The 19643-nt window shown below is 45.6% G+C and overlaps 1 protein-coding gene across 1 annotated transcript in view; it reads left to right on the top strand.

Moving 5' to 3' along the window:
* The window catches only part of Rras2 (RAS related 2), a 76498-nt gene that overhangs the window by 48157 nt on the left and 8698 nt on the right, over window positions 1–19643 (top strand). Inside the window, exons 2-4 of the mRNA XM_036196470.1 lie at window positions 14856–14943; window positions 16305–16407; window positions 16780–16888. Coding sequence (XP_036052363.1) covers window positions 14856–14943; window positions 16305–16407; window positions 16780–16888 — 300 coding nt within the window. The remainder of the gene's footprint in view (window positions 1–14855; window positions 14944–16304; window positions 16408–16779; window positions 16889–19643) is intronic.

The raw sequence follows: 19643 nt of genomic DNA, 5'->3' as shown, positions 1-19643 counted from the left end.
CAGGAAGCAGAGAGGAGTGGGTGCTGGTGCCTGACTCAGTTTCTCTTTTTATTTCTCCTCTTATTCAGTCAGAACCCCAGCCCAGGGGAAGGTGGCACTACATTCAGGGTGGGGCTTCCCTTCTTAGCTAAACTTGTCGGGAAATACCCTCGCAGAGTCCTGCCTCCTAGGTGATTCCAAATCTAGAGTGCAGTGAAGATGAGCCATCACACCATCTGTAACTAAATTCATGACCGACTGTGTCACAGGGGCAACAGGATTCAAACAAACAAACAAACAAAGTACAGGCTGGAAACTTCGATGTGAGCATGGCAGATTAATGAACGCAGCACAGGAGGAACGGCTTGGATTTTTACATGTCTGTCTGTCTGTCCCTCCCTCTCCCTATCTGATCATTTAGTCAGACTTGATTTGGATCCTAATTCTACCAACTTACTGTCTTTGTGACCTTTGACAGATTATCTAACCATTGAGCCTCAAAGATTTGATCTGTGAAATAAGGATAATAACATCAGTCATGCAGAGTTGTCTAAAACTGATGCTTCTCATCCGTTTAAAGATGTATCACCTGCAACATTTGAGTGTTTCTGAAACTTAGAAATAGTCATCTTAGACACTTCGGCGATGTTTCCCCTCTCCTTGGCACAAGACATGTTGTCGATGGGACCTCAGATCTGATTGCGTTCATGTACTGGATCAGGTGAACCCGCCGCCCAGGGCTTGGTGGAGACAAGCGTGAGGAGGCGGCAGCTCAGGGCTCAAGGAGGCTGGGATGTCATTGTGACTACAGCAGCAGGAGTCTTATCCTGGACAAATATTCATGGGAGACAGTATATGTGGTTTGTGAGGTATGGGAACAGTTATTGCACAGGATCCAGGTATATGTTGAACTTACTGAGACTTACGGGTAATAACAGGGCTTTGGGCCCCAGGTTGAGATTTAGAAATGGCGTCTGGATTTGTGACAGGGAGATTTTATAAGAATGAGGCTATGAGGGAAAATAAACACCAACCATTATTTGGCAAGGGGTTTATATCCAGAGTATAGAAAGAACTTTTTTGAGACAAGGTCTCTGTGTAGCTCTGACTGGTTTGAAACTCACTAGGTAGAACAAGTGGGCCTTGAACTCACAGAGATCTTCCTGCCTCTGCCTCACTAATGCTGGGATTAAAGGCGTGTGCCACCATGGCTGGCTGTAAAGTAGTTTCTTATTCTGTTTAAAAGTGCGCAGTGGTTTGAATAGACATTTCTACCAAGAAGCTGTACATATGGCTAATAAGTATATAAAAAGACACTCAATATCCCATTAGGGCAATGCAGACCAAAACTTTGGTGAGAAAACATTTCAGTGTATACTGTAATGGTGATAGGCAGAAAGACGTTAATTAGTATAGGTGAGATCTGTGGGATATAAGGGCTTAAGATGCATAAAAATGGACAGGCATGCCACAGTTTTAGAAAACTGGTAATTCCTCAGAAAGTTAAAAGTAGTGCACATCTTTACTTCCAACATTCTGGAGGCTAGAGGCAGGCAGATCTCTGAGTTTGAGGCCAGCCTAGCCTAGATGGTTAGCCAGGGCTACTAAACAGAAACCAAACTCAAACCAAAAACTAACCCGAAAAGTAAAGTTACCATATGATCCAGCAACCCACCATTAAAAATATACTTAAGAGAAGTAGACATGCATGTGTATTTTCACATGTACATACAAAACCTAGTGTTTATATATCAGCCCAAGTTTGGAAGCAGCCAAGTTGTCTTGCAGATAGTGAATGAATGTAAGTGTGTTTACACAGATGCTGTCGTAAAACCAGGAATGGGGAAAGAAGTGCTAATACAGGCTGTGAAAGGGATGATCTTGAAAATGTGACAGGAAGCTCGACACAGACCATGCACTATGACAAACATGCAGGGGATGTCTAGAGAGGCGGCAGCTGGCTGGGTTGGTGGCTTCGGGGCTGGGAGGTAAGACTGGCTGCTAGTGGCTAAGCGGCTCTTTCTAGGGTCTTAAACATGTTCTGGGGTTAGAGGGACAGTGGCGTTGCACAATCTGCAAAGACGGAAAAGCCCAGAGTGATGGACTTGCACCAGGGAGTTTTCCGGTGTGTGAATTACACGCCAGTAACGCTTTAAAAGTACCAAAAGGGGCCTGAGAGGTCGCTCCGTGAGTAAAGGTGCAGGCTCTCCACCAAGCCTGATGACCTGAGTTAGATCTCTGAACTTACATGATGGAAGCAGAACTGATTTCTGCAAGTTGCCCTCTGGTCTTTACATACACATTGTGGTATGCGTGTACATGTGCTCATATGTATGCACAGACACACAAATAAGGAAAAAAAAAACCCCTAAACACAAGAAAGTATGATTGGATTCTGGGAAGAACCTGGATTTTTGAAGAGATTATCATTGTAAGAAAAGATTTCAGAGAAGATGACAAACCTCTAAGTCATAGCAGAGCTAAGATGCCTGGTGGTTGGGAAAGTCAGCGGTGATGTTAGGATTAGGGTCAGATAGAAGCAACGGTCACCTTTGCTTTATGTCAAGGTCAGGTGAGTACCAAGGCTAATGATTCTGAAACTCTCTGTGCTGGCTTGAGGCCTGATGCTCTGCAGCAAGGACCAGGGGGCAGGGAGGAGGATCCCGGTATGGAGAAGCAGGGTCCAGATGGAGCCCCGACAGTTGTGTACCCCAGAGGTCCAGCTAAGGAGTGCCGTTCAGGCAGCTGTGGTCTCCATGAGATGGAGGCAAGGAAAGCCAAGTTAGGCAGCAGCCACTGGAGTGCGAAGGACAAGGAGATGTGCGAATGCCCTAGGAGTGAGCTTCTGCCAAGCAAGAACGAAAGGCACCGGAAAGAGACACGGTCAAGGGCTTTACTCAGCTCCTTCTCAGGGATGGGGTCATATGCAGCCTGGCCGTCCTGTTGTGTGACTTCTGTCTGTGCTGCATATCTTTTTATTTCTTATATTTTGAATTCAGTGTTTCACTGTGTAGCAAAAACTGGCTTCAAACTCATGTTTCTCCTGCCTCAGCACTACTAATTGCTGCTGGCATTATAGGCATGCACAGCAAAACATAACTAATTCTTACTCTTAAATATTTATTTAGTGTTTTATGTATTATCTATTGAAATAAAAATACAATAATTGCTATGAATGTAAAACTTAAAATTTGGTTATGGTGTGTGTGTGTGTGTGTGTGTGTGTGTGTGTGTGTGTGTGTGTGTGTGTTGCTATGGACAACTCATGGGAGTTGGTTCTCTCCTTCTAGCCTCTGGGCACTGGGGTTGAATGAACTCAGGTCTTTAGCTTTGGTGGCAAGTGCCTTTTCCTACTGAGCCATCTCTGGCTCTGGCAATAAATAAGGTTTTATCATGCCCACATGAAATAGGCCATTGACCTATCATTGCCTATTGCCTGCTAACTGTTATGTCAGCTCCAGAAGATAAGTAGGTAGCTGTGTAGGTGGTAAGGGGGTAGGTAACACAGTTAAGCTTTTCTCATCCCCAAATGGTTTATATGTATGCACAGTGCTTGTGGCCATAGTAGCCCCCTCTCTCCATTTTTAAACTACACACAGAGTGTTTGTGTCTTCTTGTCCGATCAGGTGTGAATAACCTGTTCAGCAGGTTAGGATTGTGGAGGGACTGGGAGAGAACAGGAAGAGACCTTTTATTTCTCCTTTGAACCTGTGTGTTTGGGAGAATAAAAGGTGCTTAGTAAGCCAAGGCTGTTAGGGAGCTGACACCACAAAATGGAGATTTTCCCTCTAGTAATTTTCCCTCCACGGAGAACGGAGCTCTTCTTTTTCATTTTAACCTGAATGTTACTAACAATTCCCCTTAATTCAGAATATTTGGGGGCCGGGGATGCAGCACTGAGGATTGACCCCAAGGCTTTGTGTGTGCTTCCTTTCCTCAGTGCTTGGCCACTGAGCTACACCCCAGCCTGGATTTTGCCATTTCTAAGGGGAGACATTGGTTCATAGGTTGTGGTGAATTGTCTACTGCAGTATGCTCAAATTTACCCTGGAATATTCCACCTCCTGCCTCTGGGTGAGTTGATGGTTCCAGAGGGAATTGTTACTTTTAATTTGGGAATGGAGGGAACAGTGGGAAGAGAGGGAGGTGTTAGGTGATGTTGTGCAAAGGATGTATTTTAGAAGGAAGCGGAAACCCGGGGAGAGAGCAAGAGTGGGAAGTGGAGGCAGGTGGAAGAGGCTGGGAGAACAAGAGGTTCCCAAAGACGGTTTGCCTCTCGATGAGTCTTTATCTGGCTGGCTCTGCACCCTAGAACAGCCAAAGAAATCCACTTTCCATTTCCTCTTGGGCCAGTTGATGATGCCTTAGAGCTTAGAACTGGGGGTTGATACTGGCTCAGGATTGTATTTCTATGTTCTTTCCTGTGAGTACAACCACAGTTTAGGAAGAAAAAACTCCCGGGGGAAAATGAGACCCTCATAACTGACTTCAAAACAACTCTCCAGCAGAGCAGGTTTGTAATGGACTGTGCTGTGCTTCTGTGGTGGTGTAACTGGTCCATCCATCTGCAGCCCCAAGCTGAAGGTGTGTAGAAGTGACTTCGGGTCCCTAGGCACCCTAGCTGGTTTTAGACAGCCTGGGACAATTAGTGTTTACCGAAGGCCTCAGTTTTGCTAATAAAGTAAACAAAAGGGCTCACTGTAGTTAGTGTAGCTTTTATTAATCTGCATTTGAGTCCCAGGGCATACATTATGATCATGGCTGTAATTAATTGTGTTCCTTGAAATAAATTCATTTAGGAAAAAAAGAGCCACTTGAGGAATACCAGTCACAGGAACATTTGACATGCAGGTTAGAGAGGGTGGTGGCGAGAACAAAGGTTCTCTGTGTCTGGACAGCTGCTGCAGAACTACACAAGGAAGAGGCTGCTCCGGCTGCAGCTGCCTGACGCTGCAGTGCTGCTTAGCAGAGGAATCCCCATGTTGGTTTAGAGAACAGAGCCTGCTCATGGCCAAGGGCCCTCACTCCCCATCACTGATTGACTTTCCCCTTAGCCCATGTTTTGAGATTGTGGCTGTGTTCAGGATGGCAAGGCACTGACTCTGGGCAAGTCCTGAGAAGTGTGAACTCTGGTGGGGTGTCAGGCCAAGGCCTAGTTGACCTGGGGAGTCCATGGTGGAATTTTAACTGGAATGAAACTGTTTAGTTCTGTTGAAGCCCCCAAAATCCAGAATAAAGCAGGTGGCACCCACTTCTCATATTCCAAGGACCACCAGAGGATTTTGCACATTTAGGCCACACCTATTTCCAGGGAAGTGTTGGAAGTTCAGAGTTCTAACAGGGATGTTTGTGGAGAGCTGGGATGTGCTCTGCATGCCTCCTTTCCACACCTGGGGAGTAAATGAGAGACTTGCTTCTTTGTTTTTAGATGAATTTTTACTTATATATATGTGTGTGTGTGTATATGTGTCTCTGTGTGCATATGAGTCCCGGTTCCCTCTTGAGGCCAAGAAGAGGGTGAGAATTCCCTAGGGGCTGGAGTTAGAGGTGGTTGTGAGCCACCAGGTGTGAGTGCTGGAAATCAAACTCAGATCCTCAGAAACGAGTGAACTTAACTGCTGAGTCACCTCTCTCTCACCCATGGGGGTTGTTTTGAAGTCTTCTTTATGAAGGCCAAATGGTGGGGAGGGGGTCTCTAACAGACTTTCTGAGAGCTTGGCAGTTTGGGTGCCCGGACTGATCAGGGTGGCAGTCTCTAGATCCGTACCCCCAAGTGGCTGGAGCAGAGGGAGAGGAGGAGGCTGAATGGTGAGTTGCCTGTATTTGGGAAGATGGTAGTATTTCCTGACTGCTGGGTGGAGCCAGCATAAAGCCACCTAGACAGACATACCATGCATTGTTGGCTACTTGAAAGGTGATTGAGTCAGGAGACCCATGAAAGCCTCTTAGATTCAGGGTTGGGAGTTGTAAATAGGTTTCACTCAAGGCCTGAGAATTTTATGTCACGAACTCCATCTTGGGGACTCTCCCAGGAAACCCACAGGCATTCATGAGAAAACATCAAAGTTCATTGGGTGGTCTTTGACTCTATGTCTACCCACTCCTTCAGTTCCTACCCCGAAGGAGCCCGAGATAATGGTGTGGGGCAGGAGAGATGCTCAGTAAAGGAGAAGGCAAGGTGGGTGGTGCTGCCATGCTCACCCTTTGTGCCCCTGACTGGAGTGGGGAGCTTTGCCTTAGGTGAGTGCTGGCTAATAAACACGGCTGAGACAGTGAATATGTCTGAAAACATATGCATTCCTGCAAACAGCTTGAAGATTATAGTTAAAGAGTAAAAACGATTGTGAGACTTTCTTGGATTCTGTTAGGAGCAAGGAACATCTGTAGAGGGGCCTTGAGAGTTTCCCATAGAAACCCCAGTGAGCTTGCTCACACATTTTGGATGTGCACATCGTGACAAGACAGACTAAAGGGGAAGTGAAGTGGCATGAGAAACACCACACTGGGTTTGATACAGTCCATCTCACACCTTTGAAAACAAGTAGACGTCAATTGTTGGTTTTTATTAGCATACGCTAACTATACATAGTAGTAGTAGGCTCCAGTATGGTATGTGTGTGTGTACGTAAACATACACACATGTATATGTAAAATGTATTCTTATCAGATGTGCCTCACTGTTCTCTCTTATTGTTCCATTGATCCTATTTCTTTTTGCATCTAGTCCTTCTTTATTTACGTGTGTGTGTGTGTGTGTGTGTGTGTGTGTGTGTGTGTGTGTGTTCGAAGGGGAACCGCTCTCTGTGCTCTCTGTGGCTAGAACCTTGGGCCTTGTGTATTCCAGGCGAGCTCTGAACCACAGAGCTGCCTCCTCAAAGCTCAGGGGAAGAGGCTAGGATGGGAACACGTGGAGATACTGTTCTGAGAGTGTTCAGGGTGTTTTAGGGGAAGAAGGATGCGAGTTGGGGTGTGTGCACTATAATAGGCCTACTGTGAGTCATGTGTTGTGTGTTTTATTTCTGTCGCACACACGAGGAGGCTGAGGTTCCGGTGTACATAAGCTCTGTGGTTGCCTACGTGAGGACAAGCGTAGAGCCACACCCTGGACATCTAACTTGCCACCTCACCTCAGTCTTTCTGCTTTTCTCTGCTGCCTCTGTTGGTGGCTCACAATGGAGACACAGCAGGATAGAGGTGAGGAGAGTCAGCCAGTGTGGCCATGTTAGGAGAGGAGAAGGGAGGACACAGTGGTCACTAGAAATGGGCGGCCTGAATCCAGAGGTAACTGTGTAGACATCTGATACCTCTTCTCTAGGGGGTTATCTTCCTTCTTGCCACATTGAAAGTGGGCATTGGGTTATCCATCTTGGTGCTTTTAAAAAGGAAGATTATTTATTTATCTTATGTGCCTGAATGCTTTGCCTTATGTGTATGTGTGTACTCTGGTACCCGAGGAGGTCAGAAGAGGACTTCTGATCCCAGAGTTACAGATGGTTGTGAGCCACCACCATGTGGGTGCTGAGAACTGAACCTGGGTCCTCTGCAACAGTAACAGTTTAGCCACCTCTCCCACCCCGCTGAGATTTTTAATCACCTAAGGACTCAAACATCTGTCAAGTGTGGCTTCTGGATTTGAATTTCAGTCCCCAGACTCCAGAAAGAGTCTTTCTCATTGTGTTGCCTGCAATAAAGACACTTACAAAAGACATCAAAAAAGGCATGATAAATGCTTCTGATCAAGGGAACCAAACAATCCTGAAATCTCAGGCTTTGCTTTGTTATATCATAGAGAGAAGTAAAACTTGTTTTGTGGATGGAGGTGTCAGTAGGGCTGCTGACTTACAGTGGAGTTGGAGGAGACTCCTAAGGATTCTGCATCTAGAGTGTTTCAAGATCCCTCCTAGGAGAGCTGGGCAGGAGCCCAAGAAGAAGACAGGTGTGGGTTTGTTAATCTCTCTCTCTCTCTCTTTCTCTCTTTCTCTCTCTCTGTCTCAGCGGTGGTTTTCCTTATTTCATAGGCCAGTGGACATTTGATATTCAATGACTTTTATTAAATAACAATTGTTAGGATATTGTGGACTTAGCATCAGGTCTGAATTTAAATTGCAGCCCTCCAGCTTGCTAGTTGGGCAGCCTTGAAAAAGTGATGTAATTCTCTCATGTAAAAGTGTTTGTGAAAGGGAGAAGAAGTCTGTTGGAAGGGTCACTGTGAGAATTAAGTGAGAAAATCTGTTAAGTAGTAAACAAGGCAAGTGCCCAGCTCCACTCCCTGCTCTTGTGTGATGGGAGCAGGACCGAGGGCCAGTGTGCCCAGCTCAGGGGCTCAGTAGTCAGGCTGGACGGAGCCCTGACTGACAGGAGCCCCTGTTAGTGCCGAAGGGACCTGTGAAGTCCTGTCTTTCCTTCTGGGCAGTGTTTCTGTCTTACCCTGCTTACACTCAGGCTGGGTTGGGGGAAGAAGTGGACACTATATAGTTTTAGAAAAAGCAACCAGAAGATACACGTGTAGTTGAGAGAGGGAGAGGGCAAGCAGGAAGGAGGGAGAGAGAGGAGGAAGAACGGCCTGAAAGGAAGAGGTCATGTGTAAGCTCAGGACCAGGGCATGAACCCTTAGCCTCTTGATTTGACTCTGTAGTTCTCTTAAAATTGATTTTATTAGCATGTACTAATTATACAGTAATGATTATGTGATTTCCATACATATGTTTGGGTTGTATTCATTTCCATTAGCCGATCTTGTCCCCCTCCTGCATCTGCAGACCCCCCCTCATCTTCCCAGCTCTGACTCTGTAGCTCTTACAGTTTACAGTCCCCCCCCCCCCCCCCCCACCCAGGGTTTCTCTGGAGCTTTGGAGCCTGTCCTGGACTAGCTCTGTAGACCAGGCTGGCCTCGAACTCAGAGATCCACCTGCCTCTTCCTCCAGTGCTGGGATTACAGGCGTGTGCCACCACTGCCCGGCAATTTTTTTTTTTTTTAATTAGGGTGAAATCTGCCAGATACACTTAATTGTTCTGTTGACAATGTAACATGCACCCATAGATGCCTTTTCAGGATCTGATACTTTAAAGATTTTTTTGACTCTGAAGTTTTTTATACCCCTCCTTCCACATTGTGTTGTTCAGAAAACCCCTAGAACTTCTGAGAGTGGCATGGGCTCACAGGTCCCCCGGAATGTGGGGTACTTCCTTACCTCTTTATGCAAAAGGGTGGGAGTTAACTGAACTGCTGATCTAGTCCCCGGTGTGGCTCCGACTCCACCCTGTGGCAGTATTTGGGAACTGCACTTTCTCACCAGGTTTGCCTCAGGAGAAAGTGGTTGTTGCCATTGTCCTTTGGAATGCGGAAGGGCAGCTCATTCTTGTCACTTCTTCCCCATTTTCCTGTTTCACTGATCCTGCAGCCAGTTGAGTTAGTCCTTCTCTTAGGAGGCCAAGCAGAGAGCCTGCCGAGTGGAGGATACAGAAGCTTGCCTGCTCATCACAGAATGACATTCTTGAGCTGTTAAGGGCGGCTTTACCTAGACCACATCTTTTTTCTGATTTTTGGTTTTTGAGACAGGGTTTCTTTGTGTAGTTCTGGCCATCCTAGAACTCGACCAGGCTGGCCTCAAAACTCACGGACATCCGTCTGCCTCTGCCTCCAGAGTGTTGGGATCAGAATCATGCACTACCACCACTGGCTGCCAGATCAGATCTTATCAGGGGCGGTAGTAGATATTCCAAGTGGAATAACTTCTCCAGTGGGAGGTCTCCTGGCCTTCCAGTGGACAGCACCATTCTTCTGGCTGGAACTCTCTTCCACGTATCCTTTAATGTGTGGTCAGGAAACCCAGTGAACCACCTTCCCTACTGAAGCCTTTGGTGTGCCATGAACCACCTTCCCTCCTGAAGCCTTTGATGTGCCATGAACCACCTTCCCTACTGAAGCCTTTGGTGTGCCATGAACCACCTTCCCTCCTGAAGCCTTTGGTCTGCCATGAACCACCTTCCCTACGGAAGCCTTTGGTGTGCCGTGGACCACCTTCCCTCCTGAAGCCTTTGATGTGCCGTGAACCACCTTCCCTACCGAATGAAGCCTTTGGTGTGCCATGAACCACCTTCCCTACTGAAGCTGTTGGTCTGCCATGAGCTTCTGGTCTGCTGTGATTTCCTGAAGCCCCACCGTCTAGCTCAGCACCCCTCCCTCCAGTGTTATCTGTAGCTGGGGTTTTTTTTCTGGTCATTTTCTGGGGCTCTGTGGACATATACACGGCTCCCACGCATAGTTGCAGCCATAGCCTCTTACTTTATTGTCTTTTGAGCAAGCATCATGTTGGCACTTCATGATGTTTCTGTTGTTTGGCTTAGCCTGTCTGTGTCCTTGTTACTTTGTTGCTGTTGGGAATTGACCTGAGCATGCCCAGCAAGCGCTCTGCTGCCAAGCCACAGCCCGGTCCATATCTCTGGTGACTCTTGTTCCCAGCAGGAGAGGGGTGATTGAGTGTCCTATCAAAGGCGTCGGTGGGCTCCATCGTTGAGGAGTGCGAAGTGGGTGCTCACCCATGTTATAGTTAGAGCTTTGAACCAGGAGTGTAGGAGAATGGACTGAGAGGTTTCAAGTGGCTGGCGAGACGCACATCAAACTGAAAAGCTTTTGTGTACTACGGAAAGAAACTGTTAACCTCTGGTCACTCCTGGAGGCACAAACTTGTCTTAGCACCTCAAGAGACTGAAGTGTGAGGATCGTAAGTTCAAGACCTGCCCAGGCAACTTAGTAAAATCGAGTCTCAAAATCAAGAGGAGGGCTGGGGATGTGGTTCAGGGTTGGCGCTCTTGTCTGATATGCCCCAATCTTCTCTTCACCCCCAATGCCAAGGGAGAAAACGACACCCCAAACAAGCAAGCAAGCAAGCAAGCAAGCAACAAAAACCACTGATTCTAAGAAGAAATAGGGAACTATTGGCAGTTAGTACATTTTATGGTTGTAATCTTTTCACACACACACAAAGTATATAAATGTTAAATGAGCAAGATAGATTTATGCCTATTGTTTATCTGTGTAATTGCCACTTACATCCTGAGAATATTTTCCGAAGACCAGATGGGAGCTTATCTGGGTTCACAACATTTAGACACCAAGTTCCAGATGGCTCTGGGGTAACTGGGGCTGGATTATTACAGCTGCCCTCCCCCCTGCCCTTCGCCACAAGGAACACGGCTTTAGACTTGGGGGAAGGCAGTGATGTTGCTCGGAGCGGAAGTGATCGCAGCTGCCGGCCATTGCACTTCTAGAGCTGCTCCAGTCTACCTGCTCCTGCTGTGGTGTTGGCTCTCTGTCATGCTGCCGAGGGTTCGTGATGTGGTGATTTACCTCAGACCCCACAGCTTGGAAGTAGCAGTTAGAATTAAACCCAACATTGCCAGGGACTATTTCTTCTTTTTTAAAATAAAGGTTTATTTTTGTTTTATCTGGATAGGCGTTTTGCTTGCAGGCATGTCTCTTTATCCTGTGTGTGCAGTGCCTATGGAGGCCAGAAGAGAGCATGGGATACACTGGAGCTGGACTTACAGATGGTTGTGAGCCGACATGTGGGTTCTGGGAACTGAACCCAGGTCCTCTGGAGGAGCAGCCAGTGCTCCTGAGCTGACTCTCCAGTCCGTGGAGACTGCTTTTTATTGGTGACCCATTTCCTCATTCTGTTTCTAAGTTCAGGTGGTGGTGCTATTGTTCTTTGAAGACAGGGTCTCCTGTATGGCAGACTGGCCTAGAACTGGCTACGGAGCTGAGCCTGACCTTGAAGTTCCGATCCCCCTCCTCCTCCTGTCTCCCCAGTGCACCACCACACCAGGCTTTGTGTAAGTGGGGGGACCAGAGTGGTGGCTCAGCAGCTAAGAGTGCTTACTTCTCAAAGTTGTCGTCTGGAGTTGGCATGACAGCATCTGTGTGACAAGCTGTGTGTCCTGTGTACCCCAGCACTGGTGTAGGGACTTGAGACTTATTGGGGCTTGCTGGCTTCTGTTCTAGCCATGCCCTGGGAGTTCCAAAGGTTCAGGGAGACACTGTCTCAGCAGGAGTAGGTAGAGAATAATAGAGGAGGCCATGTGCACATACACCACATACATGTGCATGTTTGTGTACTCACACACACTAACAAAATGAAAAAATTTAAGTGGGCAAATGTGTGCCAGTGTTAGGAAAGTGGCAATCTTAATAAGATTGTGTTCCAAAAATTACCTTCAAAAGCAAACTTCTGCAGACACTAAAAGGAAAATCAAACAGTTGCCGTGTACTTAAGGTTCTGTAAACCAACAGCATATGCCACTGTCTTCATTTAGTCTCATAGTACAGAACACTGTCCTGTTTGAAGAGTTACAGCTATTAGACTTTTATAAAAATGAGTCGAATACTTGCTCATTCATTCTTCTTGTTTTTAGCTGGAGGAGTGGGGACTGGCCCTTGGCAAACATTTACAAGGCCCTCAGTTTCTTTTTTCTTTTTCTTTGGTTTTTTGAGACAAGGTTTCTCTGTGTAGCTTTGCGCCTTTCCTGGAACTCACTTGGTAGCCCAGGCTGGCTTTGAACTCACAGAGATCCGCCTGCCTCTGCCTCCTGAGTGCTGGGATTACAGGGGTGTGCCATCACCACCCGGCAGCCCTCAGTTTCATTCCTTAGTACTGCACAGGGAAGGCATAATAAAATTCAGGTTTTCCAGGATAAAATCATTGCAGGAAGCATCAGATTGCTGTAAAGAAACGCAAGAAATTCATCATGAGCCAGTATAGGTGCACACCGGTAATCTAGCACTTGAGGTATAGGCAGGAGGATTAGGAGTTAAAGGTCACCTGGGCTGCAGAATGAGTTCATGGTTAGCCTGGGCTACATGAGACCTTGGAACCCCCCACCCTCATTAAATAAAACGTTCCCCTAACTCCGAAAGTACACGTGGCTTTATCCATTTACTCTCATGACCGACTGGGTTTATGTCATGTAGAACAGTGGAGCAGGGTCTGCCTGCCGCTGCTGTGGTTACTCTCAGAGGTGTGATGCCAGAAGTCTGCTCAGGATTGTTCTCACACCTGTTGACTTTAAATGTGGGTGGGTGGGGCGGTGATGGAGGGCCCTTCCTACTGAAAGCCGATGCTGTTGGCATGTGGCTCATTACTGGCTTTGTTTAATAACCCAGGCATTTATAAATGAAAATGTCAGGAAAGAAATAAAATTGTGGGTAATGATTACACATTGAAGGCTATTCCTAAAATAGAAATGAAATGTGAAGCATTTTCTTCCAAAAGTAAAAGTATGTAAAGCTGCAGTAGCAGGCAGGCTAATGTCTTCCATTGCCCTCTCTTTCTTTAGTCTTGTTTGAGTTGCTTTCTGAACACAGGGGACCAAGCTGAGGGGTGTCACTTAAGGATTCTGTGTCCCTAGGATGACCCCCCCCCCCAACACACCTGCTGGATAATGCCCTTGCCAGTGGCTCTTAGTGTGGAGCCGTGGAGTCAAGTCATCCCCTTCAAAGCCAATGGGAGGTCAGCTGTGGCCAAGCTGGGATCTTGAGAACAGAGTGATGTCAGCACCCCATCCATGATGACTGTTTTCTTGTCTCTCTAGTTCTGCTCCAGGCTCGCCTTGATCTCGTAGGGATCCACCTGCTTCTTCCTCCTGAGTGCTGGAATTAAAGATCTAAGACACTTTGCCCGGCTTCTTTTTTAATCTTAAGAGAAAACTGATTTCTTAATTGTCCAGCCTCAGAAGGTGCCAGTTGGAAGGCGTTGGAAGGCAATACAGTAGTCAATGACACAAATTTCTCTGAATTTAGATTATTAGCATAATGTATTCCACAGAGGAATATAATTGAAGGAAGCATGTAGCCAAAAGATCACAGTGAAATCGTGCGATCCCTGGCATAACCTGTAAGGTAGTTTCTTCAGGGCAGCGCGCGCGCACACACACACACACACACACACACACACACACATATATACACACACATATACACACACATACACACATACATACACACATACACACATACACACACATACACACATACATACACATACACACATATACACACATACACATACACAAACATACACACATACATACATACACACATACATACATACACACATACACACACATACACACATACATACACACATACAAATACATACATACACACATACATACATACACACATACACACACATACACATACACACATACACACACACACACACACACACACACACACACACACACTCACACACACACACTTCCCTCTTCTTGCTGTCTGCATCTTTACCTGTTTTGGTTTTTACAGCTGGTACTTAGCGACGCTGAATAGGTCTGGATTACGGTTTCTTATTTTCCTAGATATTTAGCCTCAAACTAATAGGAAAAAAAATGTAATAGATCTTTTGCAATCTTTCCGAATACTCTAGAAGGGAACATTTAGACTTCTTAGTGCCTTTTCTTCGCTGGAGTAGTGTGCTGAGGAGACCGTTGTGGAGTAGACAGAATGAAAAACTAAACCAGGGGCTGGAGAAATGGCCGAGAGGTCAGAAGTGTGTGCTGCTCCTGCACAGGATGAGTTCTGCTCCAGCACCCACAGGGGGTGACTTGGAACTTGGAATGGCCTGTAACTCCAGCTCCAGGAGATCTGATGCCCTCTTCTGATCTCTGAATATTTACACTCAATATGTATAGGTTATATACACAGATACATGTTCACATAATTAAAAATAAAATCTTTAAGATAACCTAGTACAATTAAAATGTGTTGTTTACTAAAAAGCAGAATTCAACAAAACTGATACTGTTAGGTAGGAAGTAAAATGAATTTTAAAATAAGGCTTTTTTTTTTTTTTTTTTCCTCCTGATTGTTTTACCAGTCTTATTTTGTCACGGACTATGATCCAACCATTGAAGACTCATACACAAAGCAGTGCGTGATTGATGACCGAGCAGCCCGGCTGGACAGTAAGTAAACCCTGAGAGCGTACATCTTACTTCTAAAGTACCCTGGCTTTCAAGTGTTATATTTGATGTTTCTCAGGTTCGGGAGTATAGCTGGAATATTAGCTAATCTTGAATATAAGCCTTTCATTAGCTGGTTCCCCTCCCCACTTTGCTGAGGCATAAACAGTGGGCCTTGCACATGCTGGGCAAGGGCTCCACCTCTGAGCTAATCCTGGCCATGTTTTCACTGTCATTGGTTCTGATAGATGAATCTGCATGCTGATCAATTTAAATACTCCTCAGCAGATGGAAAGGAAAACAGTAATGGGATTATTATTATTATTATTTTATTTTTTTTCTGGAGAAGCTGATCTTGTTTGTAACTTGTTGAAGTGTTTATTAGGAGTTGTTGGAAGAAACATCAGGTCTCAGGTCTCAGCGCTTCATGTCTTTTGGCAGATGTTAAGATGGGAAGAGGCCATAGAGAGATTTGGGGTTTGTTAACTGGGAATTTGTAGCTTAGAGGCTTTAACACTAACAGCCCCTCCCCACTGAAGAAAACCCTCTTGTTTTAACTAGTAGGACGGTCAGAAGTACACTAGTGGCCAGACTAAGGAGAGAGGGGGAGGAAGAGAGGAGGGAGAGAGGGAGGAGAGAAGGAGAGAGGGAGAGAGGGAGAGAGGGGAGAGGGGGGAAAAGAGGAGGGAGAGAGGGAGAGAGGGGGGAGAGAGGGAGGGAGGGAGGGGGAAGAGAAGGAGAGAGGAACAGGGGGAGAGGGAGAAAGAGACACAGACAGACACAGAGACAGAGAGGGAGACAGAATGAATCAACCATAGTTTTTTTAAAGATTTATTTTTATGTGCATGAATGTTTTGTCTGCGTGGATGTATGTGTATCACATGCCAAGGAGGCCAGAAGAGGGTCTCAGATTCCCCAGAACTGGAATCATAAGCAGTTATGAGCTGCCGTGTAGGTGCTGGGGACAGAACCTGGATCCTCTGGAAGAGCAGCCGGCGCTCTTCATCACTGAGCCGTTTTCCAGCCCCAACCTCAGTTTCTTGATTGAACTGACAGCCATCGTTTCTAAGATCTTTCAACGGAGATGATAAATACCAAATGATTTTTAGAGTTGATTTGGTTCCATCTGCCTGGATGTGCTTGATATTTTTAACCTTGTAATTGGTATGCTAATATATTCTAGCCACAGAATCAATCTGTGCCATGAAGATAAACTCTGAAACTGTCTGCCATTAGATTATGTCTGCCTTTGGTGTTAGAAATGAAATATTAAGACAGGGATGCCATTGCCTCTTACATCCATGTCGGGAGGTGAGTTATAAAGCGAAAAACAAAGCACTGTTTTCTTTGTTGTGTTTCTTTAGTTTTGGATACAGCTGGACAAGAGGAGTTTGGTGCCATGAGAGAGCAGTACATGAGGACAGGCGAGGGCTTCCTGTTGGTCTTCTCAGTCACCGATAGAGGCAGGTTGGTGCCAGTTAAAGTGTGGGGGCAGATGTGATCAAAAAACATTGTGTACATGTGTGAAAATGTCATGTAGAAACCCACTACTATGTCTAATTAATATAATATTGCTAATGAAAGCTTAAATCAGTAGGTTCTATCCAGATTGCTATTTTATGGAATTAAGATTTCCGTTTCTTGGGTTGGGGATTTAGCTCAGTGGTAGAGCGCTTGCCTAGCAAGCTCAAGGCCCTGGGTTCAATCCTCAGCTCAAAAAAAAAAAAAAAAAAAAGATTTCTGTTTCTTTACAGTCGAAAATTGGCAATACAGTAGTCAATGAAACACAAATTTCTCTGAATTTAGATTCTTAGCATAATGTATTTATTTGTTTTTTAGTTTTGAAGAAATCTATAAGTTTCAAAGACAGATTCTCAGAGTAAAGGACCGTGATGAGTTTCCCATGATTTTAATTGGCAATAAAGCCGACCTGGATCATCAGAGACAGGTGAGGAGGAGGGATTCCGTGCTGGGGATACTGTGTAAAAAGCGAAGCTGTTTACTTAATGAAACTGTAGAGTACCCGTGCTCAGAAAGCCCGGGCGGCAAGTCACCAACTTGATGCTGAGTCTGGCACACTGTGTCTCACAGACTGCCATGTGCAAAGTGTGAAGGAACTTTGGGGCATTATATTTAAATTATTTTTACACAGAATCCCAGAAAGCTCTCTATATGAGCCTGCATATGTCTGCTTTAGTGCCAGGCTCATGGGGTTTCTTGGATAACATCTAGAAACTATAAGTTAGGATCTTTTTTTTGTTTCCTTCCCCTCCCCTCCCTTTTAAAGAAAATTTAATCACCTTTCTTCTTTAAGCAAAAAAGAAAGAAAGAAAAAGCCATTTTTTTTTTTTTTTTAAAATATCCATTATTCAGTTTGTCAAACTCCTGTGAAGAACTTCTTGTAACCATGTCTTCCCCTCCCCTCCATTCTGCTGTTCTTAGGTAGGGTCTTACTGTGTGGCCCAGGCTAGTTTTTAACATGTGACTCTTCGTCGAAGGCTCCCAAGTGCTGACATCACAGGCTTGTGCTGCCATGCTTGGCTCACAGACCCCCTCCATGCCTGACTGTTTATTCACAGTCGCCTCTAGTTAAGGGGTGGCTGTGATGTCAATCACAGTATGTAGATGCCCCCAACTAGTCTTGCTGGGGAGCCTAGGCTGGCCTGGAGTTTGTAGTCCAGGTTGATCAAATCCTTTTGCCTTCTGGGATTGTGGGAATGTGCCATGACACCTGGCTTTGGATTTTTCTTCTGTGTAATTAATAAATAACTGAATTTTCTCCTAATGTCACATTGGCCAGCTCTGATGCTAGTGACCTTCATCGGTGTTAGTTTCTTTGGAACCCTTTGTTGTGTATTGTGTACCCTGTCTTTTTGGAACGGGATCAGCTACCTCTGCTGTGGAGTTCCCTTTGTGGATTCCTTTTAGCCTCCGTGATACATCTAGAACCTAGCATTGAAATATTAGTCTCTTTTGCTAATATTTCCTCGTTTTCATGTAACCTCGTGTTAAAAGATACTTTTTACTTACTTGTTTTGATAGTATTATTCTGTGTGCATATAGTGTGTGTTTTAGCCACTGTGTGTGTATAAGTCAGAGAACAACTTTGGCATCTGTTCCCTCCTTTCACTTTCACCTGGGATCTTCAGTTCAGGTTGCCAGACTTGTGTGGTAAGTGCGTTTACCTGCTGAGCCAAGTCACCAGCCCCTATTAATAGATTCTTAAGATTTTGTTGGCAAAGTACAGACATCAGCTACGTGGATGGACATGAGGCAAGGGAGCAGGTTTCTTTTTGTACCTGTTTAAAACACAACCTTTAAGCTGGGCGGTTGTGGCATATGCCTTTGATCCCAGCACTGGGGAGGTAGAGACAGTCAGATCTCTTGTGAGTTCCAGGACAGCCAGGGATACACAGAGAAACCTTGTCTCAAAAAATCAGAAAAAGAAAGAAAGAAAAAGAAAAACACACAACCTTTGATTGGTACTGTATTTGTTCAACTTTTTAAAATTTTTTTATTATTTTTAAATGTGTGTGTTTGTAAAGGCATGTGGGAATGTTGTACAGGAGTGCAGGTACCCAAGGAAGCCAGAGGCATTGGATCCCTGGAGCTGGAGTAACAGATAGATGTGAGCCACCTGATGTGGGTACTGGGAGCTGAACTCTGATCCTGCAAGAACAGCAAGTGTTGTTAACCACTGAGCCATCTCTTCAGCCCCTGTGAAATATTTTGGAAGCATACTGAATTTCAGACATGAATGTAAGGTGATGATGCAGCCTGTGGGCCTCACTGTGTTGTCATCTACAGATGTACCAGGCCGCATTGGTGGCGGCTCTGGGAGGTATGGGGTATGTAGACTGCAGGCCTGATACGCCTGGTCTCACACTGAGACTCAGAAAAGTGCCTTGATGATTCTAGTGGAGACTGTTCCTGCTAGGCCTCTGTCTGATGTGCATTGTTACAAAGTTACAGTGAGAAAATGTGCTAAGTGTACAATTGGGTGTGTGTTTTCTCCATGTCCTTGCACATGAACTTAATTACGTTTGTTATCTACCTCTCTGTGTGGGTCGCAGCACTCGGCTCTGGGGGTGGAGAAGGGTTGACAAAGCACACAGAGAAGGGCTCTGCTCCAGGCTCACACTCACTTCTGCCCACCCCTAACCCACTGCTAACTGCCGCCATGGTAGGAATAACGTTTTCCTCAAATGGTTTTGTGCCAGTAACTCCAGCGAAAGGATGGAAGGGAAGCGTGGAATGTGTAGATGTCTCCAGAGCAGGTAGAGGCAGTTGAGGAACAGCAGGAGGGCAGACCCCTGGAAGCAACAGATCTCATTATTAGCCCCCACCCATGTCCTAAATGTATTTTAAAATTATTATTTATTATTATTATTGTGTGCGTGTGTGTGTCTGTGTCTGTGTGTGTGTCTGTGTCTGTGTAATGTATGTTGGCTCACATGATATAGCATCCTTGTGGAGATCAGAAGACAACTTTTTGGAAGTTGGTTCTCTCCTTCCATCCTATCTGGGATCTGGGGATTGAACTCAGATCCCAAGGCTTGCACAGCAAGTGCCTTCACCTGCTTAGCCACTTTGCTGGCCCTGTGTGAGTTTTTTAAAGTTATCTCTGTACTAAAGAGTGCCAGCATGCAGCATATAGTTTCCATCTGTCTGCAGGTATTCAGCGTATTGTAACACTGCCTGTT

The sequence above is a fragment of the Onychomys torridus genome, chromosome 1, assembly GCF_903995425.1.
Source record: "Onychomys torridus chromosome 1, mOncTor1.1, whole genome shotgun sequence".
In the NCBI taxonomy this organism is placed as follows: Eukaryota; Metazoa; Chordata; class Mammalia; order Rodentia; family Cricetidae; genus Onychomys; species Onychomys torridus.
The sequence above is the reverse complement of the archived record's forward strand: the minus strand, read 5'-3'. Positions and strand labels throughout refer to the sequence as shown.